Consider the following 26030-nt stretch of genomic DNA (forward strand, 5'->3'; position numbering starts at 1 on the left):
GCGCCAGGGCCACCATTTAGAACATTCAGCTCTGCTAGACAGGGTGAAGGCCCGAACCAGGGCGTGCAGTTAAGTGAAAATGCCAGCATCTGGGAGCTGATGCGCTGGGTCCCAGCCTGGGTGACAAGTAACTCTCTTCCCTCTCTGATCTCACTTTCCCTTCAGCACACACACAGAGTGATGTGGCTGAGGACGAAGCTGAGTTCTGAGCTCCCAAGAGTCATCAAAGCATGGATCCAGTGAGCCCACCATTTGCTAATGCATCTGTCAAGTAAGTTTCTTTCATGCCACAGACCTTGAAACCTGCCTCACCATCTCCTGGCCAAGGTCATAGGTCTGTCTCACAACTGTCAACTGCCTGGAGTGTGGGCCCTAATTGGTTCTCAGACTCCCAGATCAGTTTGCAAAAATGCATCTAATCTGAAATCAAGCAGAACCACCAAGCAAACACATCAGGGAAAATGTTCCTTCTCTTCTGAGTCCCAGTCCCAACTCACCCTTGTCTGCTTCTCCAGTGGGAGAGGCTGGTGGTGCTCGGTGTGATCACCCACGTGCCAGGCCTGACACGCAGCACGTGTCCACACAGTGCCCCCTGCCGGTCCACACTAACCAGTCCATCTGTGCTGGGGATGGAGCAGGGCCTAACAGGCATGGCAGGGGCCCTGGAAACTGAAGGCCACTGGTCACATTACCGGGTCCCAGAGTAGGCTACACAGGGACTTCAGGGCACAATAAAGTCACTGACACACATGGAAATAGGGTTTTTTGTTTTTGTTTTTTTTTTGGTGTGTGTTAATTTAATCATACAAATATTCATTTATACAGTAAGGAAAAACCTCCTCATCTTCATCTCCTCCCAGGCACCACGAGGCCCTGCCATGAACACCCACCCAGCTTGCTTGCTACACACCAGTGTCCAGGAGGAGGCAGCAGCTAAGCTGCTCCAGCATTCACCCAAGGAAACATGGCGGCAGGGAACCGGCTTGCACTTCTGGGGCCTGGTAACCCCACCACCCTCTCCTGCTGGGGCTCACACTCGATTTGGGAAGGTGTTTATTCTTAGGCCCTCTCCCCTCCTTGGCCATCTTGGGGCCACACCAGCTGTCCTGGTGAGGTTCTTTTCTGGCTCCAAGTGCCTTCGATGGACTAAAGTTTACGGCCAGTCCTTGATGGGGGAGAGAAGGCTTGTTTCTTGTAGAAAAATGCCTCAAATTCAACTGTCCCCGTGGCAAAAAGAAAAAAAGCATGCACACGTGCACACACACCCACACACACCTCACTCCATGCACACAGAGAGGTTCCTTGCAAGCCTGAGCCCTTCTGCCTCCTCTGTGGACCCAGGTCCTGAAGGACGGCGCCTGCCTCCCCTCCTGCCTGCTAGACACAGGTGGTCCTGCCCAGAGGCAGCCTGCCATTTGGTAAAGAGTCCAAGAGGAATGGAGCCAGTAGCCTCTGCTGTCCCACCAGGATGGAAGAGGGACTCCAGGACTTGCTCGGAACTCAAATCAGAGAGAGGAGACAGATGATGGTACAAGGGCCTCCAGGTCCTGGGGCAACCTCGGACTCCTCCCGCCCCTACTCCCCGGCTTGTGCGCGCTCTGGTCTTGGCAAGGAGCCCACCTCTCTGAAGACGCGTACAGAAATGGTTTTGTTCTTGGGAGGGAAGCCAACATGCTTGGGGCAAATGCCTTGCCAGGTGAGATTGCCTAGAAGCAGGAGGAAGAGGAGCAGGAGCCCTCCTGGCAGGGCCAGACCCACTGACAGTGACCTGTGAAGCCAGTGCCGAGTAACCAACGGCACGCAGCTCCCCCTGGGGCGAGGGGAAGGGGCGGCTGGTGTGGGGCAGATCAGGAGGCCGGGAACCAGGGGATGTGAAGCCTCCTGCCATCCCGTGTGGGCAGCTGAAGATGTGATGCCAGCAAGCAAGGAGGGGCCGAGTGGGGGTGTGCTCCGGAGGGGCAGTGTCTGGGAGGCTGGCACCAACAGTGGCGGCAGTCTGGACCTGATAGGACCCTCAAACAAAAGGCCATCGCGAGCCCCTGGCTCAGACCTATGGTAGCCTGGGCACCCGGCAGGGACTCCCCTCTACTCTGCTGGCAATGGGGTGCTCTCTGTGTGCATAGAGAGTAGGTACCCCAGTGTGAGCCCTCTCAGCGCCTGGCTCCACCCTCCCTTGGGGTTCCTCCAGTGGACCAGAGTTTACTCCCCCTTTATTCTGGGCAGGGGGAGGTGGGGAGGCATTGGGGGAATTTCATACAAGCTTTTCTCTCACAGTCAAGCTTTTAAAAAACAGTCTCAGGAGAGGATGAGGAGACACAAACACACATGTCCAGAACTCAGACACCCAGACAAACAGGCAGGCAGGCAGCCCCTCACCCACACCCAGCTACACGAGACCGCTTGCCGCCCATCGACCTGGCCTCCCTGTCGGTTTACACCCCCGGGGAGGGGGGCGGTGTGGCAATAGGCAGGCGATCCAGCAGCCGCACCCTAGATCCGTGTCCTGGCTATCAAACCAACCAAGACTCAGGGAAGGAGGGGCTGAGAAGAGGGCCTTTGCATATTCTTGTATCTTTGGCAGACAGCTGTTCTGGCCTGGTTCCAGCTCCCCATGGAGGCGTCCACATCCCAGCCTGCTCAGAACCCACAGGGTGCCCGTGGGGCCACCCATTCCCGTGAGCAGCCGGCCTATCCGCCCCGGGCTCCACAGGGCCGCCCCGAGCCCGCCTCCTCCCAGTCACTAAGCATCCCGCTTGGGGCGGGGGTCCTTTCATTCCCAGCAAAACGTGGTCTCCAAGATCACACGGTCAGTAAGCATGGCCCTTCCCTGTGGCTACGTTTTCATACCCGAACAGCACAGCCTCTGCTAACAGGCTGCGAAGACACCACACCAGATGACGGCAGGGAGACACGGGGGAGGGAGCTGTGTGACAACAGAGAAGCACGGGCACCTCCACACCCGCCTGCTGCACACTCGCTGGTGAGCAGCACCAGCTGCTGCATGCGTGCACAGGGTGCACACGCACACATGCACGCAGCACAGAGGCACTGCTCCCAGAGCGAATGGGGGAGCCGCTGTGTGCCAAGCATCCGAGAGAGCCGTGCGGTGAGCGTGCCGGCGCCGGGAAGGGAAGTGATCTGAGCTGTTACACGCGTGTGCAGGCGGACACCTCTCGGCCTCAGAGGCTTCATCACCTGCACTCTGTCCTCCAGGCTTCCACTGCTGGCCGCACAGGGAAGTCTGGTCTTCAGAGAGGTTCTGGTGGTTAACAAGCCACAGGGTTGACGCATACAAATGCCAAAGGTGTAAATCAACAGAAGATTAAAGAGAAAAGAGGAGGAAAAGCGTGGTAATTCACTGGCTGGTGCCATTAAAAAAACGGGGTCAGAGACTCGAGGAGTCAGGAGGCAGGTGTCGTCCTGCAGCGCAGACCCGCACGGTCCCCAAGCAGGCCGCGCCAGCTTTTAACCTGAATCGCTTCCAGAGCAAGCAGCTATTCTATAAACAGCATGTTATGCCTTATCTAAAGAAAAAAAAAAAAAAAAGGTAAAAAAAAGAAAAAAAGTGGGGAAAGAGGGGGGAAAATTAACATGTGCTCGAAACTACAACCTGTCTGTAGGCAAAATAATTTTTGTTTAAAAAGATGGCTTTTTTCCCCCATTTAAACATTTTTTTCTTTTCCTTCCCGAGCAACCTAGTGACTTGTTAGACTGACACCTAACAAACAAAGCCCAAAGTGGCTGCATGGATCTCTTCTTGGTAGCCTCAACACCACTCCTGCGACTCGGCATTCACACATGCACACTGAGTTTACTCAAAGCTAGTCTTTTCTGCGTCTTCCTCTTCTTCCAGGACGGGGGTCGGAGCCAGGGGTCTGTGCGATGTGGTCTGCAATCCAGAGGAGCCCCGTGCCCTTCCCCACCCAGAGTCAAGCCTTCTGTCTTTTGTTAGTTTTTCTTCTTGCTGACCCCGTTTAAGACTGGCCGAAGGGGTAAGGCCCGTGGAGCCCCTGGAAGAGAGTGAACACAGTCAGTGGTGGCAGACAGAGCAGGGACAACGAGACCACCAACCCAAGTGGAAGAACCCACGGTTCCCAGTGAGCCAGAGGGAAGCCCCGAGGCACAGACACGGCTCGAGGGCTGACGCTGCCATGCAAATCCACAGGAGGCCACGGACCGGCACAGCGCAAGGTGCTGAGTATCATCCCTCAAACACGTCATCCAAGACAGCTGAGGCTAGTGGGCAGACTCCTCACCTCTCAGGTTCCACATCAACTGGTACCAACTTCCCTCCACCCAGGTCACAAAGTCTTCCTTCCATCCTGACAACGCCTTACATCTCTGCTAAAGATACTCGGACACCAATTTCTGCACCTCGACTTCAGATGCAGGCCGCTGTGGGCCGACGACACACACAGGTATCAACACACACACCGGCGCAGAGACAGCAGCCGTCCAGCGGGCACCCAGGACAGGCGCGGCAGCAGGGCCGTGGTGCACTGTCATCACCTCTCACCCAAGGCCAGGCTGGGTGCTGTTATGCCCACCTGACTGCAGAAACGAGGAGATTTGCTCAAAGTCACGTAGGTAGTAAAGGGCAGAGCCAAGAGTCAAGCCCAAGTCTGATCTTTGTTCTCTTCACATTGCCTCTCCCTGGCCATGTGATGATAAGGTTTGTTCCTAATTCCCAAAGGCATTTATTTTCTCTGCTGCTTGGCTGGTGGACAAAGCACCACTCTCCCTTTTCCTTCATGTTAAGAACGAGACACGAAGAGGTGCCAACCCCAAGAGCAGCTGCATGAATTCGCTGGAGGACATCCTGTGCCTCCCCGTTCCACCGCTCCCTGAAGCTTGCGCCTTGAAGAGACCAGGTCAATGCCACGACCTGGGCGGGCAAAGGTAACTGGGAACTAGCCTCACGAAAGGCCCGACACCCCAAGCTGACTCAGAAGCAGCAGGGCCCAGGGACCATTAGCTTGTTAAAGACATGGATGGTTAGAATCTGATTTTCTTTAAAAAGGATACTTTCCTTTGGAAAAAAAAGTGTAAAGAAGTGCATGGCTGCGGGGTTGCCAATGATGAGAACAGAATCCCTTTCTGTTTGCTGCCATCTCTCTAGCACACCTGTCCCTGAGCAGTACCTATCGGCACCCAGTAAGTACTACTGAATTAACAGCTGAAAGAAGACAGGTATTTCTCAGACTACCACCTGCAGCATCAGACCCTTTTAAGTCACAAGAATGTTGGCCTTTCCAAACCAAGTTTTTCCTGTTGTTTCTGGTCACACAGTGTGGCATGTGGGATCTTAGTTCCCTGACCAGGGATCGAACCTGTGCTCCCTGCATGGAAAGGTGGAGCCTTAACCACCTGACTACTGGGGAAGTCCCCTATACCAAGTTTTTAAACAGCCACCCAGGCTTGGGGGCACATGCATCCAGGTCATGCACCCGTCTGGTCATAGCCTCCTCGGTCCCAGAGAGGGTGGGCTCCCCGGGGGCGGTTAGCTCGAGATACACAGCTTGCACTCGCTCCCAAGGCGGTGGGCCGCGGGTTCCACAGAAGTGGGAGATCTGGGTTTTGCTCCTGGCTTTGCACTTAGCTCTCCAAGTGGCCCTGAGTAAAGTCCCTTCCCCTCAAATCTCAGACTGCTCCTTTAAACTTATAGATTTAAGGAGCTGACTCAAAGTACCTAAGTCAGGAGGCTGAAAAACAATATTCTAAGAAAAACAAAAACAAAAATTCTTTGATCATGCTTATTTAGGCCAGAGGTCAAAGCTGCCAAGGATAGGGAAGATGAGATTCAAGTTTTCAGTTTCTTCCTCCCGAGTGGAAAACACTGAAATTGCCTTTTGTCGTTTTATTTCCTCTCCCATAAAAAGCCTCGAGAGACCAGATACAGGTCTCGGGCTGCTTGGTGGTGTTGCCGGAGAAGTGAAAATGGGGGACAGACAGGCCAGCAACGATACAGCACCAGCTGCGTGCCAGGGGCCGCTGGGGCAGGTGAAAGTGCTCTCCTGAATTCTCACACAGACAAACCGGGGTGAGCATGCTCTCCAAGCTCACAGAAGTGAGGCAGCAACCTGACTGGGAGCACAGAGCTGGTGAGCGGAGTGGTGGTCGTTCAAAGGCCAGGTCTGCCAGCCCTCAATTCACTGTGCCGTCAGCAGGCGAGTAGAGGCCATCACACCACCTCGGTGGTCATAGACCAAGCCACTCGGTCAAGTGTGGGCAGGATGAGCAGAGGGCTCTCAGACCCCATGGTGTGGGGCCTGGCTGGAGGGTCACACGCCCCAGAGGCGGAAATTAAAGCAGCTAAAACACACTGCTCTCGGTACTTCCTGACAACGTTCACTCACGAACAACAATCCAAGGAGAGCGACAAAGGCTTAGATCCCTGTAAGATTTAGAACCAACACAATGCTCAAAAGGCTTCGTGCAGGAAAACACACATAGAGAAAAGAAACCCTGAAAAACAAACATGCTTTTGTCTTCTATGAATTTTTTTTCCCCTTTAAGCTAAATTAGACAACTTTCTAGACGGAAGCATCACACACTTCATGTGGGCCTTTATAAAGCAAGCACTAGGTTTGTGACTTGTCTGGAATGTTTGGAGAAGGGAGTTGATGACTTTGCCAAGGAGTGGTCGTGCATTCCTAGTAACAGATAAAGTGAATGGATCCCAAGCGATTGGCAGAGAGAGGAGTATACATACAGGCATTTTCAGATTTCCACCTGAAGACTCTGGTCCTTAGAATATGCAGTGCGGTTTTTAACTAGCTTAGATTAAGAATTTTCGTTGACCACCTATTTACTGACTGAGGTGCTGTGTGCCTTTTGGAGAGAAAAATGCCACCTAATTCCCTTTCATCCAGATAATGGCATATTGGAGTTGTTGACGTTTAATTGGTACAGAAACATTGCTTGAAGACAAAGCTCTATCTTCCTTTCCCCCAGATTAACTACCATCACTTCAAGGAAGAGAGACGGAGCTGAGTCTATCTCAAAACGACTTGGTCATCTAGACTCCCCACATGCAGGATTACAGGCATCACACAGAACATAGCAGCGCAACACCAGTCACACGGGAAGCCTGGTGGAGGTTCCAGGAACAGCTCGTCCAGGGTGTCTGATGGCAGGAGGCCAAGCATGAGGCGCCCTTCCTAAGAGTGGGATGGAGGTATACTCGAAACCAGAGGCGCATCCACATTTCAGGTTCCACTGGAGTTCCAAGACCCCGTGTAACAGGTTCTGGTGGCTAATGTCTCCAACGCCCGTCTAAAAGTAGGGTTTGGCAATACAGGTAAGTGTTCACTCTCTCCTGAGACCTAGCGCTTTTACCCCTGGGAAAAGCAAATGCCAAATATTTTCATTAGCCTGACATCCCTGACATCTCTTCTACAGCCGCTGTGCCACGAATAAGGAAAACAGATAAAGGGATGGATGCATCAGATGGTGCCACAGAGCCCAGAGTTAAACTCCAACAAGCAGAGAAGGAGGTCATCACAGCATGATTACAAAGCTCACTGAGTCTGATGCAGAAGGTCACCCTCCTCTCCATGAGGATTCATCTCTCACCACAGCACTAGCAGCAAGGCTGGATTTAGGCATACTAATAGAGGGTGTGAATGACAAAACCCAGAGAAGAACTCCTCTATCTGACTCTCCAGGTCTAAAAAAAACCCAGGACCAGCTTGTGCAGAAATGGCTTTTCAAGAGCTGCATTTCTTGGGAGAGGCCCCACATCTGCTAAGGGACCAGAAAGGATTCCCGATGAAGGAGTGGCAGCCTTCAGGTCCACAGGGGTTGAGGTGCTGCCTGTTTGCCTCAGTCTTCCCTAAGCTTTTTGATGACACTGTCATGGCTGTGAGCCCTGGGACCTCAATTCTACTGGCAACGGGGCAGGTGAGTCCCCTTAAACCACTCGAGGCCCACACTAGCCAGCTAAGACGGAGGGGCCTCTCTGCTCATGGGCGTCTGGGAAGAGACTCTGGCCTCAGGCCAGCTGGAGGATTCCAGTAGCTGGGCCAGGGCCCTGACTGTGCTTCTGAAAGGTAATAACCATTGTGAGCCATAATTTGGCTAACCTCCTAAAGTATTTTTAAAAGAGAACACTTGTAGACATAAACAGACAAGCTCAGTTTCATTCATCACAATCTTCTGAAAGGACAATTTAAGATCTAGTACTTGTGGGCCTGGGGCTAAAAGCAAAACTAAAAATAAAACTCTCTCTATGATTTGTTTTTCACAATGGTTGATAAAGCTGGTGATTTGGTTTTCACTGATTTTATGTGAATGGGCACCTACAGTATCTTTAAATTCTTCTTAAAATTACACAGAAATCAAAATAACTCTTCCAAAAAGGAGTAAAAAAAACCCCAGGAAACTAGTTTTCTTCCAGCTGGAATACTTACTGATGTTTACCAGCAGGAAGATTATGCTATTAGAAGAGAAAGTCGCCCTTTCAAGATGGCAGAACCTGTTTCTGCTGGCATAGAGTTAAGACCCAGGTGTCAGTAAAATGAATGAATGAACTATGGAATACTCTGCGTTGCTGAGCCATCTGTTTAACCTTCCAGGGGAGAAAAAAAGATTAAAATTCCTAATGAAACAAGGATGTCTCACAAGGCCTTTTGGGGTTACTCTTCCTATACGAAAGCTGGTTTAGATAAAGCATCACAACACAGAAACGTTCACATACCTGTCTTTATTTTATTTGTGATTTAAATAAATAAAAAGGTTCATGCTGGTTAATAAAAAGGCAAGAGTGTTTGCTGCACGGCTGTGAAATAGCATGCTCTTGCAGTATGCTCTGGCAGCATCAGATAACACCACCGGGCCCTCCTCTCTCTCTTCCTGGGCCAGTCCCAGCCAACGCTTTGCCCACCTAGCACTTCTTTTGTATTGCTTATGTGCCCTGAATGCAAACACAGAAGAATACACGGTTTGGTACTAAGTTCTGTTCTGGTCCTGCCCTGCAGATCCGCTGTGGTGAGGCACTGTCATGGGGCTGGCCTGGCTGGTGAGGCCCAGAGACTGACCAAGCCCTGACAGAACCTATTTGTCTCTCGTTAATTAGATGTCGAGTCTGTGCTGCAGCAGTGGGCAGCGCAGTGAGGACTCCTCTCCCGGGAGCACACAAAGCAAGGCCCTTCCCTCCAGAGGTGCTGACCACTCACGGCGGCTCACTGGTGGGGCAGCAGGGCCAGACGGGCACGACGGGCACTTCTGTGGACGCTTTAACCTTGGTGTTCAAGCCACTTCCATGCGACAGTCCTCAAAATTTCAAAGATGTATTTGATGCAATGGCTGAAGCCCAGTGTGAGAATCAGCCAAAGAAAACAAATGTACTTTTATGCATGAAAACTGTTCATGGGACAGGCTCAGTTCACAGCCTGTGTCCAAGTTGTACTTAAAAGCTTAACTCAGTTTTAAGTATGGTGAATTGGTGTTTTAAAAGCCTTGTAAAGCAATTTTTATACTTACCTCGATAAGACAGTTTTTCTGTTGCTCTTAACTAACTTCTACAATCCTGCTGGGGACCTTCTCCATCCCCCCTCTATCCACCCACCCATTCCTTCCATCATGCATCCCTCATTATTCCTCTGTCATTCATCCTCCCATCCTCCGAAGCTCCCGAGGACCAAGCTTGCAGAGCCTTCACCTACCTCCTGACAGATCAAGAAAATCACCATAAAGAATAAAACTCAAACATCACTGCGAATGAAACTGTATTACTGAAAATCCTACAAGGGGATGAAGGATACTGGCTAAGTTCGACTTCCCCTTTCATTAAAGACTTCAGAAAAGGCTATTTACTATTTGAAATTCTAACCCCCAAGACCTCATGTAATGTCAAGTGTGCTAGAATCCAGGTGGCATGCTGGCAGACAGAGAGCTCTCTCATGGCCATCTCCTAGGGCACAGGGGATTCCTAGAAAGGAAGAGAGAAGCGGTAAGCGTCTCACTGGGGAGGACGCCTAAAAGGAGGGAAAGCTCACCCAAGTGCCCCGCCACGTGGCCACGGGTACAGTCCCGTGGGAGCCTGGAGGCCCGGGGCGAGGCTGCGGGCCTCACCTCCTCTCGCAGTCTCCATTCAAGCCCCAGTACTCCCCCGCCTCTCTCACAGTGGATTCACAGCATCACCTCCCCTACCCTGGACAACCACTGGCTGACTGAGGGAGAATAAACTCTCTCTCCTTCAGCCATACTTGGCTTCATCTTGCCACTTCCCTGCTCAAAAGCACTGCAGGTGCTCTTGTTTCCTTTCACATTAAACGTGAACTCTCCTTTGCTTGGCTTTCCAAGGTTGTCCTCCAAAATTCACCCCACCCTCTTTAAGCACACCTCACTTAGCACAGTCAGGCTGGCTGGTGTCCCAGGAACACTCACTGCCTGTGAATGCCTCTGGGCCTTCCTGCATGTGGTTCCTTTTTCCTCCAAATCAGTTTGAATCTATCACTTTACTTTCTTTCTTTTTTTTGGGCGGGGGGAGGTCGTGCTGCACGGCATGTGGGACCTCAGTTCACTGACCAGGGACGGAACTCAGGCCCCTGCAATGCAAGCAGAGTCCCGACCGCTGGGCCACAATGAAGTTTCAGTATGAATCTACCACTCATCAAGATATCAGTCTCCTGGCTACTCCCAAACCTCACTGCCTTCTCCTTCCTTCAAATTCAAGAGCACTCAAAACTCAATATACTCCATCTTTACTGGTCTCATTCTTTCCGATGAGCTAGTCACATCTATGCAATCAGACAGTAAATTCTTATGAAGGATTAACACAGGCCGAGCAACCAAGGACATGTCCCTTATTAACTAAATACCAAAGCTCCCTGTTAGTTCTGACTTGCCTTTAGGTGGTGAAATTGCAGCAAAAAGCCCAAGACCTTGGACATTCAAGCTTCTGCAGGTGAATGCCCACAGTTTTGACAAGGGTCTCCCTGAGCAGAGCTCTAAGGAAGCCCACACGGTCCCCCTGATGTGCAGCCGCCACAGGTCTCACATCATGCACCTGGTCCTGCTGGAGTCGGAGCAGACTTGGCCGAGAGCGCCTGCGCGGCGCACATTCTCACATCTCTGAATTAAACTTATCTGTTTGAACCTGTAAACTGAGAAAGTCCCACTCTGAGAATTTTCATCAGAAATTAAAATGCTAAATTCGGAGTATAGGGAAAATAATACATCCTTACAACTGAAGTGAAAATATGGGAACACTAGCTCTGTTTCAGTTACAAGATTGCCCAGAGTCAGCTCAGCCTAAAACAATGCTCAGAGCCCCAAAGCACAGAAGATGGAGCTGAACGTTCAGCTTTGAAGCTGTTGAGGTACAAAAGGGAGAGCTCCTGGAAGTAACTTTTTATTCTCAAATAGTAATGCTACAAACAACAAAAGACATTTTCTAAAGCTCATGGTGTTTGCTTATTTTTAAAATGCACATATGACCCATGCCAATGCAAACACCAGCAAGGCCGGGAGGACTTTATGGGTTCTTCTGGGCTCTCAGAAGGGAATCATCTTAATATCATTAAACCAGAGTTTCCTAGCAAACCTCTTCTGTACAAAATGTGCTAATCTGCCAGCAAACTGGGTCAGTTTCCTCAGTTGCCAGGCACTGCTTTCTCCTTGGCCACGAATTCTTTTGTGCTCCTGAAGATGAACAAGAAGGTCTCTACCACAAGACCTAAGTGTAGAGACTACCTTCAGAGAACAGCAAACAAACTTTCCTTCCTGCCAGCAGGCCTCAGCATAATGTCGTCTAGAACATCAGACTCAAACTGGGTTCCCTGAGTTCCAGCCCACTGCCCACCCCCAATCTGAGCAAGTCATTTGAGCAAGTGAATGTGAGCAAGTCAGTGACAACTTCCTTACTGGTTGTTACACTTGGGGCCAGGGAGGTGCCATTGGCTTCCAGTGGGTAAAGGCCAGGGATGTTACTGAACATCTTACAGTGCATAAGAGCTGTACCCCACTGCAACAAAAGAAGACTCATCTGACCTAAAATGCCAATAGTCTTATTCAGCTGGCTGAGAGAACCCTGCTCAACACAGACTCATCATTTTGTGGACGGCAGCCAGGCTCAGTGTTAGATATCATCCATATGGAATGACTCCCAAATATGTTATCTCCACCAAACCCTTTCTCCTAAACCATGTTACCAATTTGGATACACGACAACTTCCCTGATGCCTCCATTTGGATGTTTATAGAAATCTCCAATGTATTCCAAATGGAGTTCCTGATCTCTGCCCAGCTCTCCCACAGCCTTTCCTCTCTCCATGGAGAGCAATTCTACCCTTCCAGTTGCTCAGGCCAAAACCTGTCATCGTTTATTCCCCCTTACACCACGCTTCCAACTCATTAGCAAATCCTGTTCGTTCTAGCTAATAAAGCAGACGCAGACACAGATCACTGCTCCAACCTATCTGGCTAGCAGTCTGACACACAGTGCCCATTCTCGTCACCCACATGATTGCACTACCTTCCCACTGGTCCCCTGCTTCTGTCCGTGTCCTGTGCTCTCCACATCAGTGTCAGAGCACATCTTTCACTACATGAAGTCAGATCACATCACCTCTCTGCTCAAAATCCTTTAATGGTTCCAACCTCTGCTCCTCAGGGCAAAAGCCCAAGCTTCACAAAGATCCACAAATCCTTCCACGATCTGGTTTCCATCCTCCAGCTTCTCCTCCTTCTACCTTCTCTTACCCGCTTTGGTCTTGAACAAACCATGTAAACTTCCACGTCAGGGCTCATACTAACTGTAAAATATTCATTGTCCAGATAGACTTTGCAGAAACAAAATCTGGCTTTAAAGGGAGGAAGACAGCCCTAAGCATGTTCTAGCTTTAAAATATTATGTTCAAAGGGAGATTTTAGATTCATTACAGGAAAATGAAAAAAACTCCAGACTGTATCTTCTGGCCACAGTCACGGAATACAGACAAGGTGCTGCTCTTACAAAAGTGAGTTAAAGGAAATTTCAGTGTCACCAAACATCTATATCCAAGTGACCACGAGGTTCCAGGGAATCATTTCCCTTTATGGAGGCTGGAGAGAGTGAGGCTGATTTCTGTAGCCACCAGAGATAGCAGCTTGTGGAGAGAGAGGGGTTTAGCAGTAGAGAAGTCACATAATATCTGGTCAATAATTGGCTTGATTCTCATTTGAAATGTAGCAGTGTACCACAGAAAGCATGCTATTCCGAGCCCCCAGCTGTAGGCTCAGCCAATAAAAATATGTACTTGAATACGATTTGTAACTAGGAAGTAAGGCAATAGATGGTCAAGAAAGCAGACTCAGGAGTCAAAAAGAACTGGTTTTGTTCATATCCTGGTTTTACCACTTTCGAGCTGCATGAGCTTGGGCAGGCCATGGAACCTGTGCGCCTTCAGTCTCAGCAGCCATAAACAGGGATAATGACAGAGCCTATATCATGGCCCTGCTGTGTGGACTAAAAGAAACGGATGTCAGACTGCTGCCTCTGCCTCTGGGTGCTGGGAGGCAGGGAGGTGACTGGTGTTTTTATAATAAACTTTGTAGAACTACTTAGCTCCTTACACTATGTACACTGATAATTTTAACAAAAATTAAATTTAAAAAGTCCTCCGCACAGTGCCTGGCACAGAGTAAGTGCTCAATGAGTTTATATAACTGACTGCCGCGCTCCCACTGGCCCCCACAGGGGAGGGGCAGGTGCGCGCTTCTGCCAGCTGTCCCTCGACAGAGGAGAGCACAGCTGGACAGGGCATCAAGCGACACAAGCTTTCCTCCCGGCTTCTTTGCGCCGTCTATAAACCTCCCAGGGAAAGGGGCTGCCCCCAAGCATGAGGCAGCAGGAAGGCCGTGCTGTTCTCCACCGCCGGTGCCCAGCTAAGGACACCAACCGCCAGCCTATGGGTCAAATTCAGTGCCCTCGGAACCGAGAAAATGTTGGGCCCAATTCCATTAAATAATTTCTTCTTATTATGTTACACTGACTGGACTGGCTACTTCAAAGCAGACAATAAGATCCATAAGCCAGTACACCCTCAGGCCCATAAGGCAGATTGGCCTTTTCTAAACTTCTCCCTGTAACCTCCTGTTGTTGTTCAGTGGCTAAGTTGTGTCTGACTCTTTATGACCCCATGGAATGCAGCACACCAGGCCTCGCTGTCCTTCACTATCTCCTGGAGTTTTCTCAGTTTGATGTCCACTGAGTCAGTGATGCTATCTAACCATCTCATTCTCTGCCTATGTTTCTAAACCCTCACCTGAGCAGAGAGAAATGAGCTCTTCCTTGCTGTAGGTTAGAAGAAAGGTGGTTTCTGATATAATAGTAGACTAACTTTTTCAGCTCCAGATCCAAGATATCCTAAAGGGTGATTGTCAGAGAGAGAGAAAGAGGAGCAGGTGGAAACTGTGGGCAGGCAGGGCAGATGGCACTCGGCACTGGCTGACGCTTGAAGAGCACGAGGAGCCTCCCCCAAAGATAATAACATGTTTCTCCTTCCGAACCAGCACTTGGCGGAAGTAATAACAGTGGTTCAGGCTGTAATCAGTTTAAAGGAGGAGTTATGACAAACAGCAGCTCCAAACATTAAAAAAAAAAAAGAAGAACAAACACAAAATAAGAGGTATAGTCCAAGTAACAAAATGAATAAATGAACTTGAGATTCTTTTCAGCTCCTTCAATGCAAATCATTACTCAACTGCTAGAGAAAGCAAGCAAGCATTTGGGCTGTCCTGAAAAGCAGGCCCTTGGTTTTGGCCAGTCATACTCATACTTCCAGCTACCCTGAATAAGACCATTTGGTTTCTATCTTGCTCCTCTCTGTAAGGCCTTCTTAAAAAACACTGAGAAATTTTAAAAATTACTGTCAAGTAAGAAAAAGAAGTATCTAATTTCAACAGGACTTATTTTCTCCTTCCACACGTCTGTAGACTGTTTTCTGCTACTATCTAACACTGTCCAAACAGAAGCTACCCCGGCCTCCAGAGATGAGTCACCGTTAGAGCGCATGGCAAGACGAGCCTTGAGTCAACAGTGTGACTGTTTGTCCTCACAGGCTCTTGAGTGAATCAAATAAAAGGGTTCATTAAAACAACACCTAACCTTCACCAAAACTTGGTCTGACTGTTCACCTGGGACAGGTCGGCCACAACTGAGCTGATAATGAGGCCAGCCAATTTTTAACAAAGGCTGTCAGACTGATGAATCCCTGGAGCAGGTCAGCACACACTTACTCACCTTTCTGACTCCCTCTGACAGTTCTCACACAAGGAGGGCCCAGGCTCTCTGGACGTTGAGGGATGAAGCTAGGACAGACATTCCCACCCAGAGCTCCCTGACTCCCTGCCCACAGCACAGAGCACTGGGTCCAGAAAGCTTGGCATTACTCAAGGGAGGCAGGGGAAGGGCTCCCGGGGCGTCCAGCTCCTGGCACTGAGAGACGTGCCATTATGTTATCTACCCAGCCCTCACAGAAGGTGCATGGAGCAACCTTTTCATCTCATCCTACCAACCTTAGCAAGTTAAACTATAACTATGGAAGCAGCAGGAAACTGGACGGGTCTGCTAAAACTGTGGTCATGGGCTTCCCAGAGCATCATGCCCTCTCCAGCCTTCAGGGCAGGCAGGGAATTTCTTTAGAGTAAATCAAATCTATTGTCAACTCAGTGATCCCTGATGCCAGGGCGCCAGGTCCTCCGCCTACCTATCCAATAAAGATGGCACCTGGGGTGAACTCAACACCCCTGCTCTAACTCTAGATTTCTAGGGGGCTATCTCAGTCTTTCCACTCATTCATAAATAAAAGGGGGCTATTTATTATTAACACCACATGGTTGGTGCACCCTGAGAGTTTAAAAAGGTTTTATTTTTATCAACTAAAAAAAGAAATCACTACTGTAAAGACTCAACAAATAGAGGAACTCTTCCACCCCCCCACCAAAAAAAAAATGCCACAGGCAAAGCTCAGTTTACATTAGAGCCTCTTTCTTCAACTTTTGTGTCTTTCACACCTTGATAATACTGGTCATCAACTCAGTTAATGCTTTTGATCACAGGAAAAAACAAAACAAAGGAAGATCTAAGCAAAGCCCAAGTTCATCTACTAATACCTTCAGTAATGTGGCACCTGGATTGGAATCCCAGCTCTGTCCCTCACTAGCTGTGTGATACTGGGGCAAGCCAGCCCCTCAGAGCTTTTGTTTTCTTATCAAAATATGAGATGATACATGTAAAGTACTTGGCAGCACACCTGGCACAAAGGAATGGTTAAAAAATAACTCTAGTCTCTCCTTGATGTCATCACTTGGTCAAATACAGCCCTTCAGAACCTTAAGCAGTCTTGCCTTATAAATAAACAAATCTATATTCTTAGGCCAAACACAAATACTTAGAATTATGAATGATTCCTGCTTAAAGATATCCATTTAACTATTGTCCCAATTTTTTTCAGAGCCATTGTAATTATTCTATCCAAATTTTTTATCTAAAGGAACACATCACAACTAACTGAACATCACCCCCCCTCCTCACTCCTGACCACACCCCGCTTACTCAGTATTCTGCCCTCAGCACTGCAACTGCTCTGCTATCATCACCCTTCCTGTCTTTCCAAATCTGTGCTTTTACATCAGCTCCATCTCTGCTTTATCTCTGCCTTAACTAACCCCCAGCCATGCACACAAATCATACATTTTGACTGTGCGGTGCCCTACCAACCAAATTCACACTTCACCTGGACCGAATGGCATGAGTGTTTCATCTCCCCCACTGTACTGAGAACTGCTAGCTGGTAGTAACAACTTCTATCCTTCAAGTCTCCGTATTCAATAACGTACACTGATCTGTACATTAGTGCAGATGTGTCGATAAATCCTTCCTGGTGACTGTCTATCCTCCACCCCATTGCTAAGGCGTCCTCAGAGGCAGAGCTGACTCCATTTTAGCCAGATATGCTACCGGAGGACTTGCTAGTGCTCACACAAGTGCTTTCTGAATAAGATTCTAATTCACTTAAGAAGAAAAGGAGGCTGTGATTTCTCTTTGGGGTCCAAATGCGACATTCTCAATGCATTATAGGCAACAGTCTTGGATATAATCTGCAATGAGAAACTTTTATCCGTGGTTCTTGCAAATGCTATTTCTAAATGATCCTACAGAGTTTGTAAAATAAGCCCCCACCTCCACCCAGGCCAGGGCAACAACAGACTTAAAGGACAACAGTCCCTAAAGCCATAAAGGGGCAAAAAATAATTAATAGGTTCGCAATCCAGGAAAAAAGTGCAGTCTCTGGCCAGGAACAGCAGCCCTTTCAGGCGACAGTGACGGCCGAGCCACGGAGCTCGACTGGGTGGAGGGGCCTCTACTACAGAAAGCACTGGAGCAACAGCTTCTGCTTCCTGCAGCTCTCGTCTTCACATCACACTCAACTGGTTCAAAGCTCTCCTTCTAACAGGGCATGCTTACCCTAGGGCCTGTACCCCCTGGAATAGCCATACCCTGAAGGGTTAAATTTAAGGAAGAGCTATCTGGAACAACAGGAACTTAAGAAGAAAAATTTTGTTAGAGTGTTAAGACATGAAGACTTTCCTCAAATATAAGCCATTGCCTCGCCTATTTACTTCTTATATCCTATACGACTAACATGATTCCACACAATCCTTTATGATGACCATCAAACTAATAAATCAATCTTATTACACTTCTGCTGAATGAAGTCCCTCTTTCGACCATGTGGAGAAAGAGTTCACATCACCAAGTTTCTTTTCTTCATTTGCCTGTGGATCTAGACCACATATAAAGCACTGATCCGAAAAATGCCATTCTTAAAACAGAGCAAGCTGTCCCTCAAATAACGATCAATTTTATTTTTAAAATATTGAGGGTGAATGCCAGCATGAAGCAAGCAAAGACTTAACAGTTATACGATTCTATAAGTGGGAGGCTAAGCCTAATGCATCACATTATTAATCGAAGAAGGAATAGCAGTGCTCACAGGCCCTGCCACAAAAATCACCTACAACAGTTAGCTCTCAGCAGCAGGGCTTTATTCAACCAACCAAAAACAACCAGCAACCGTCATCACCCTTAGCAGAATATGGAAGGTGCTGTGTAATCAGCAAGCATAGAGAAGCAGATCAAGAGATCAAACACCTAGAAGGCAGTCTTAGAACAATCAGAATATTTAAAATTATGATCAACTCAACAAACAATTCTCTCACTTATTCTGCACACATGAAGAGTCAAAATATCACTTGGGCCACTCTGGGTTGTGGGTGAGGAGGCAGATGGGCCACAAGGGACTGGAAAGATAATCAAGACTTGGAAACTAGGTAAATAAAGTGGAAGCCCAACAACATGTAGAATAAATAATTGAGTCTGTCTTTTTCTTCAGAAAAATACTCTGCCCAAAACCAAAAAACCACAGTAGGAACAAAGTCCGAAGGTGTGCTGTTGCTCTGCGTTTAGTACACATTTACACCGGACGAATGCCTGGTGATATTTTGACTTTCTTTTTTTTTTAAAATAGTAAAGGTAAAGAACTCTGTTCTTTCAACACCCAAACCAGAGCAGAGAGACAGCAGTATTTATAAGATGTGGATGGAGGAGTTAACACCCACAGGACCTGGAGATGGGGGGGGAGGGGGGAGGGGAGAAGGGGTAGGTTTTTGTGCTACTGCATTGGCAGGAGAGCTAAGCAGTTTTAAAGAACATTCTAGGCTTCTAGGTTTGCCAGAAGGGGTATCACAAATCCCAACGCCCACCGCCTATCCCTTCTCCTCTTCTCCGAGGGCACCTACCTTACTGTAAGTCACTACTGATAAGTTGTTTGCGTGACTGCTGGGGGATAGATTTACAGAGTTCTGTGAGAGTCTATTCTCATCTTGCTCGGTTTGGTCAGGAGCAGGAGCCCATGTGTTTTTGCTGATCGAGTCGAACTCGGAACCCCCAGGGTCTTTTAAGTTGTTTTCATCTGATTGTCGGTTCTTTTGGGGAGAGGCAAACGGGTTGAAGTTTCCTTCTACCTTGCGATGTGGCTGTGTGTTGAACTCCGTTTCAAAAGATGACAGCTGCTGCGTGACTCCTAAAAGTCCACCCACTTCCACACTGAGAATGACCCAGATGACATCTGAAACAAAAAGGCAACTCATGTCAATGCCCGGCATACCCTCAAGACTCAAAGCAGCCATCACAGAGAACCCCAAATACTACCCACACCACACAGAGAAATGTTCCTCTACATGCTGCTTCAGACGCTGACTGACAGAGCAATCTACCACCCTGGCACTGCAGGCAGTTCTACATTTTCAGTAAAGCCAAGTTCAAACTCTGGTACAGGATCAGTAGAGGTCTGTGGCTGAGACCCATGAAACTTTTTGTAAAAAGGTCCCTAGTTGATGCTGATGCATAACCATATTTGGAAATCATTACTCCAAAGAACAATGATCGATATACAAACCCAAAGGCAATATTTTCAGAATTACAAGCTCATGGGTTTTGCTTTATTTTGTAGATTTAACTCAGAAAACTCAGGGCAGGCATAACTCTTGAGTTTATTTTTTTTTAAAAAGTGCCTATAATGACTAGAACTGTAACTTATTAACCACCTCCCTCTCTTCCGGCAATTTAGAGTGAGCATGTATTGTCCAAACTAGAACAACTGAGAGTAAACGAGGTAACTATTAATACGTACACCAGGAGGAAACCAGCACTAACCCTAACATATGAGAACAGATACCACCCTGGCTATTTTCATCATCTATGAGTTGGTTCATAAAGAAGGCTGAGTGCTGAAAAATTGATGCTTCCAAATTGTGGTTCTGGAGAAGACTCTGGAGAGTCCCTTGGACAGCAAGGAGATCAAATCAGTCAATGATAAAGGAAATCAACCTTGAATATTCACTGAAAGGACTAATGCTAAGCTGAAGCTCCATACTTAGGCCACCTGATGTGACTAGCCAACTCACTGGAAAAGATGACCCTGATGCTGGGAAAGATTGAAGGCAGAAGGAGAAGGGGACGACAGAGGATGAGACTGTAGGATGGCATCGCTGATTCAATGGGCATGAATTTGGGCAAACTCCAGGAGATGGTGATGGACAGGGAAGCCTGGGGTGCTGCAGTCCATGGGGGTGCACAGAGTCAGACACGACTGAGTGACTCAACAACATGTTCAAAAGATATCAAACTCAGTATGCCTCAGCCTTTCTAAAATAATTCAAGTTAACACCAACTTCATCTTTCTGTCAGATATGGAAACTGTACCATCTACACTGAAGCTGTAAGAGGTTTGTTTTGAAAGATGCATTATAGGACTTCTGGTCATAATTCAGTTCTTTATTTTCCTTTCCTTGTCAGCAAGTACTTGTACTCAAGTAACCCTTATGGCACTTAATAATGGCCCCAAAGCGCAAGAGTATTGATGCTGGCCAATTCAGATATGCCAAAGAGAAGTCATAACGTGCTTCAGCTGAAAAGGTGAAAAGTTTTCAACTGAATAAGGAAAGAGAACCAAAACCATATGCTGTGGTTGCGAAGACTTACAGTAACAAACCTTCTAACCACGAAACTGTGAAGGAAAAAGGAAACTCAGGCTAGTTTCGCTGTTACACTTTAAACTGCAAAAGTGAGATCCACAGCGAGTGATAAGTGCTTTGTTAAGATGGAAAAGGTGTTGAATTTGGACAATAAGCTATTTTGAGAGAGAGACTACATTCACATAACCTATTACAGTATATTGTCTTAACTGTTCAAATATATTATTGTTGACAATCTCTTAATGTGAATAATTTGTAAATCAGGCTTTACAATAGTTAGGTATGTATAGGGAAAAACAGTATATACAGGGTTCAGTGCTGTCTGTGGTTTCAGCATCCATATTAGGGGTCTCAGAACATATCCCCCACAGATAAGTGGGGGACTAGTGTATAAATATATAAGCCTAGAACAAAAAGATGGAGAAACTCTATATACTTAGCATAATAAGACTGGGAGCTGACTGTAGCTCAGATCATGAACTCCTTATTGACAAATTCAGACTTAAATTGAAGAAAATAGCAAAAACCACTAGACCATTCAAGTATGACCTAAATCAAATCCCGAACCATTATACAGTGGAAGTGAGAAATAGATTGAAGGGACTAGATCTGATAGACAGAGTGCCTGATGAACTATGGAATGAGGTTCGTGACATTGTACAGGAGACAGGGATCAAGACCATCCCCATGGAAAAGAAATGCAAAAACGCAAAATGGCTGTCTGGGGAGGCCTTACAAATAGCTGTGAAAAGAAGAGAAGCGAAAAGCAAAGGAGAAAACAAAAGATACAAGCATCTGAATGCAGAGTTCCAAAGAATAACAAGGAGAGATAAGAAAGCCTTCCTCAGTGATCAATGCAAAGAAATAGAGGAAAACAACAGAATGGGAAAGACTAGAGGTCTCTTTAAGAAAATTAGAGATACCAAGGGAACATTTCATGCAAAGATGGGCTCAATAAAGGACAGAAATGGTCTGGACCTAACAAAAGCAGAAGATATTAAGAAGAGGTAGCAAGAATACACAGAAGAACTGTACAAAAAAGATCTTCACGACCAAGATAATCATGATGGTGTGATCACTCACCTAGAGCCAGACATCCTGGAATGTGAAGTCAAGTGGGCCTTAGGAAGCATCATTACGAACAAAGCTAGTGGAGGTGATGGAATTCCAGTGGAGCTATTTCAAATCCTGAAAGATGATGCTGTGAAAGTGCTGCACTCAATATGTCAGCAAATTTGGAAAACTCAGCAGTGGCCACAGGACTGGAAAAGGTCAGTTTTCATTCCAATCCCCAAAGAAAGGCATTGCCAAAGAATGCTCAAACTACTGCACAATAGCACTCATCTCATACGCTAGTAAAGTCATGCTCAAAATTCTCCAAGCCAGACTTCAGCAATATGTGAACCATGAACTTCCAGATGTTCAAGCTGGTTTTAGAAAAGGCAGAGGAACCAGAGATCAAATTGCCAACATCCGCTGGATCATGGAAAAAGCAAGAGAGTTCCAAAAAACATCTATTTCTGTTTTATTGACTATGCCAAAGCCTTTGACTGTGTGCCTCACAATAAACTGTGGAAACTTCTGAGCGAGATGGGAATACCAGACCACCTGACCTGCCTCTTGAGAAACCTGTATGCAGGTCAAGAAGCAACAGTTAGAACTGGACATGGAACAACAGACTGGTTCCAAATAGGAAAAGGAGTACGTCAAGGCTGTATGTTGTCATCCTGCTTATTTAACTTACATGCAGAGTACATCATGAGAAATGATGGGCTGGAAGAAACACAAGCTGGAATCAAGACTGCCGGGAGAAATATCAATAACCTCAGATATGCAGATGACACCACCCTTATGGCAGAAAGTGAAGAGGAACTCAAAAGCCTCTTGATGAAAGTGAAAGAGGAGAGTGAAAAAGTTGGCTTAAAGCTCAACATTCACAAAACGAAGATCATGGTATCTGGTCCCATCACTTCATGGGAAATAGATGGGGAATCAGTGTCAGACTTTATTTTTCGGGGCTCCAAAATTACTATAGATGGTGACTGCAGCCATGAAATTAAAAGATGCTTACTCCTTGGAAGGAAAGTTATGACCAACCTAGATAGCATATTCAAAAGCAGAGACATTACTTTGCCAACAAAGGTCCATCTAGTCAAGGCTATGGTTTTTCCTGTGGTCATGTATGGATGTGAGAGTTGGATTGTGAAGAAAGCTGAGCACCGAAGAATTGATGCTTTTGAACTGTGGTATTGGAGAAGACTGTTGAGAGTCCCTTGGACTGCAAGGAGATCCAAGAAGTCCATTCTAAAGGAGATCAGTCCTGGGTGTTCATTGGAAGGACTGATGCTAAAGCTGAAACTCCAGTACTTTGGCCACCTCATGAGAAGAGTTGACTCATTGGAAAAGACTCTGATGCTGGGAGGGATTGGGGACAGGAGAAGGGGACGACCGAGGATGAGATGGCTGGATGGCATCACCGACTCAATGGACGCGAGTTTGATTGAATTCCAGTTGTTGGTGATGGACAGGGGGCCTGGCGTGCTGCAATTCAGGGGGTTGCAGAGTCAGACACGACTGAGCGACTGAACTGAACTGAGAACAAATACACTAAAAAAAGGAAATTGAAGAAAACTCTCTTGGGTTATGTTTGTTCTCAGTTTTCAATTCTATATCTGAGAAAGGCAATCTTAATTGTCAGCTAGCCATAAATACTTGATTTAAGGTTAGTGATTTGGAAGCTGTAATAAAATTTGGTTGTATCCAAATAAACTGAGCCAGAGCCGTGGTAAGTGGAGATGCAGTGACATCTACTGTTCACTTCTATAATGAGCAACTCTTTCTACCCATCGTGAAGAGGAAGCTAAAGCTGCTAGTAACACTGGTATGGATCAAGGAATGGATATCCGTTTCAGACACACTGTTAAAGCAAGTGTAAATCTTTACATAAACTAGTATCAAAAAAGTTGAACTTGCTGATTTAACACTAAACAAAGACAGGCAGAGTGCCACTTCATTCAGAAATGTGGAACAGGAGCCAGGAATGGTGGTGGGTCAGAGGACGATCACTCAAGACTCTCATACAAGGTTCAATCTCATAAACTGATACGATGTGGCTTTTAGAGAGCAATTCAGTGGCAGGCAGCCTGAGGGAGACTCCTTCTGTGCTCTCTTATTTTACACTTTCTAACCAAAGGCAACATTCCTTCACCCTATTATTAATTTTTTCCAAGGAAAATATCTTGTCTTATAGTACATTAATTCCTACTTTTGTCTTCCAGTCATCTGTTTACCAAAATCCTCTTGCAAATACATGGTATGGATAGCATACTTGGCTATAGGTCATACGTTTCATTCTCTTAGCTCAGGAAACTCTTGTGAGAAGGAACAGTCTTCTGAAGGCAGTACGAGACTAATGCTTTGAGAACTAAAGCTTTAATACAACTCACTGAGCCTTAATCATACTTAAGCCATCATACTCTCTTCACCTTGGCTATTTTTCTGTACTGTTCGCAGATTCTACATAATAGCTGTAAAAGGAATGTCACTTAAGGAGTCCCTGATTCATAAACACCAAATAATAAACAGCCCAGTTCTGATTCTCCGAAGTTACTACCATGATGGAGCATTCTGAAGACTACATTATGAAGTCTTCTTCATACTACTTCTACTTCTTCACTATGAAGACTATGTCTTCTACATGGTACCATCTGAGCCCTCCTCATTCTACCTATAGACCTCACATTTCACCCCACACATAGCATGTGTGTGTGTGTTTTAATTAAACAAATTAAAAGGACGATAAAGAATGGCCCAATAAGCTTATTTCAAAGAGGCTGACCATTTCCAGTTCTTGCCAGAGCACCTTAACTACTGAGATTAAACCTGGCAGCCAGGTATTTCACTGTCTCTCATTCAAATGCTAAGCAGGCCCAACCCTGCCTAGCTTCTGAGATCAGAAGAGAACCCGTGCATTCAGGATGGCATGGCCGTATACCAAGTATTTCACTGTCTCTGATGATAAAACCACAGCTGTAAGGAACTTTAGGAGTTATCTAATGGAACTGTTTCACTTCCTAGATGAAGGATTTGCGGTCTGGAGGTAGAAGTGATGGTCCAAGGTCAGACTTCAAGTTAGAAGCTGACCACGATGATGATCAAGAACTTCTAGCTCTTAGTATAGCTTTTTAAACCCACATTTCTTTCTTCCCCACAGGAATTTGGGAACCAAATGTCTAGGGAATGGAAGCTTTAGTTAGGTCAGTCCTATTTCCCAGGTCCATAATATCTTTACTGATAGGCATATGATCTTTGGCACCAGTAAGAAGAATGGGTCAACACAGGATGTCCTAGAAAAGTAGCCAAGGAAATAAAACCAAGTATCACGGCTACACTGTCAAGACTTACTGAGCAAATGGAGAAACCGAGTTTAGATGTCTTGCCTTAAGGCAAATTTTAAAAAAGCACCTGAGCCAGAACTTTGGGGTGAGAAGGTGATACAAATCTTATTTCCTTCAACTCGTCTCTTTTACATATAATAAAACCTTTAATAGTAAACATAAGCTTTTAATAAGTCTATACTTCCTTTTGTAGAAATGTGTAATAAATTACTGAAGAGAGAACATAACCTTTTAACTCTGTAGACTATCAGAAGTGTGGGGTAAAATGGAAACATTAAACTTGTAGATAAAATCCATCATTTTAATCAATCATGCTGACAAACACATCCCAGATTAAAGAATATGAAAAACACTTAGACCACATCATAATAAAAGTAAACAAGCACCTACGATTTGTCCACTAAAATAGAAATAGTTAAAAATGAGTACAATATTAGAACAGGTAAACTTGTTTCTTGTGGGAATATAGGTTACAATATATTAATAATACAGGAACGGGTATACTGGGTTGAATATAAGTAAATGGATCGTGGGTGCAAGCTTTTTCATTATGGAAGAAGGATGTTACAGTTAAGCAAGCAAAGAAGGCTTTCTAAAACCCTGTGGTACTAGACTGAAGTCAGACACATCAGTACAAACTCACCGTTATCCTAATATATATACACATAAAGAAACAGAAGCAATTAGTTATGTCTGTATACAGGGGTAGTAGGTATACATATACTCCAGCTCTAATCACTAGTGTGACCTGGAAGTAATGACCCCCCAGGAGCAATGACCACACCTGGTGCTCAGTGGTTTCTAAACACTATTCTCTAATCAAAAACAACAAGGGCTTCTTGGAGAAATGGCTGATTCTAAGGTTGGGGCATGGAAAATTTAAGAAAAGCCTGGAACATCTTGTTGCACCAGAAAGTAAGGAAGTGCTCAAAACACAAAAAGATGGAGCATGTTACAGGGCCACAGGAGCCATCTGAACGAGCTCCCTCTGGAGCTGGAATAACTTGGGCAACAAGATAATGGAGCACTGCACTGTAACTCCAACTATAAAACAAATACACACGAGTTCACAGTTCTATAAATAATCGAGGGAGAAGAGACAAACTGTCT

The 26030-nt window shown here is 46.5% G+C and overlaps 1 protein-coding gene across 5 annotated transcripts in view; it reads right to left on the minus strand.

Moving 5' to 3' along the window:
* Positions 1-756: 756 nt before the first annotated feature.
* The window catches only part of ILRUN (inflammation and lipid regulator with UBA-like and NBR1-like domains), a 102797-nt gene continuing 77523 nt past the window's right edge, over positions 757-26030 (minus strand). For 2 of the 5 annotated variants that reach the window (XM_015102665.4, XM_015102663.4), the window contains 2 exons: positions 18787-19115; positions 757-4010 (listed from right to left, as the gene is read on the minus strand). In XM_015102665.4, coding sequence (XP_014958151.1) covers positions 3975-4010; positions 18787-19115 — 365 coding nt within the window. In that variant the 3' untranslated portion in view covers positions 757-3974. Of the gene's footprint in view, positions 4011-8685; positions 9932-18786; positions 19116-26030 lie in introns of those variants that run through there. The other 3 variants (XM_042237257.2, XM_015102667.4, XM_015102664.4) reach the window with 3 other exon arrangements.

The sequence above is a fragment of the Ovis aries genome, chromosome 20 (genome assembly GCF_016772045.2).
Source record: "Ovis aries strain OAR_USU_Benz2616 breed Rambouillet chromosome 20, ARS-UI_Ramb_v3.0, whole genome shotgun sequence".
In the NCBI taxonomy this organism is placed as follows: Eukaryota; Metazoa; Chordata; class Mammalia; order Artiodactyla; family Bovidae; genus Ovis; species Ovis aries.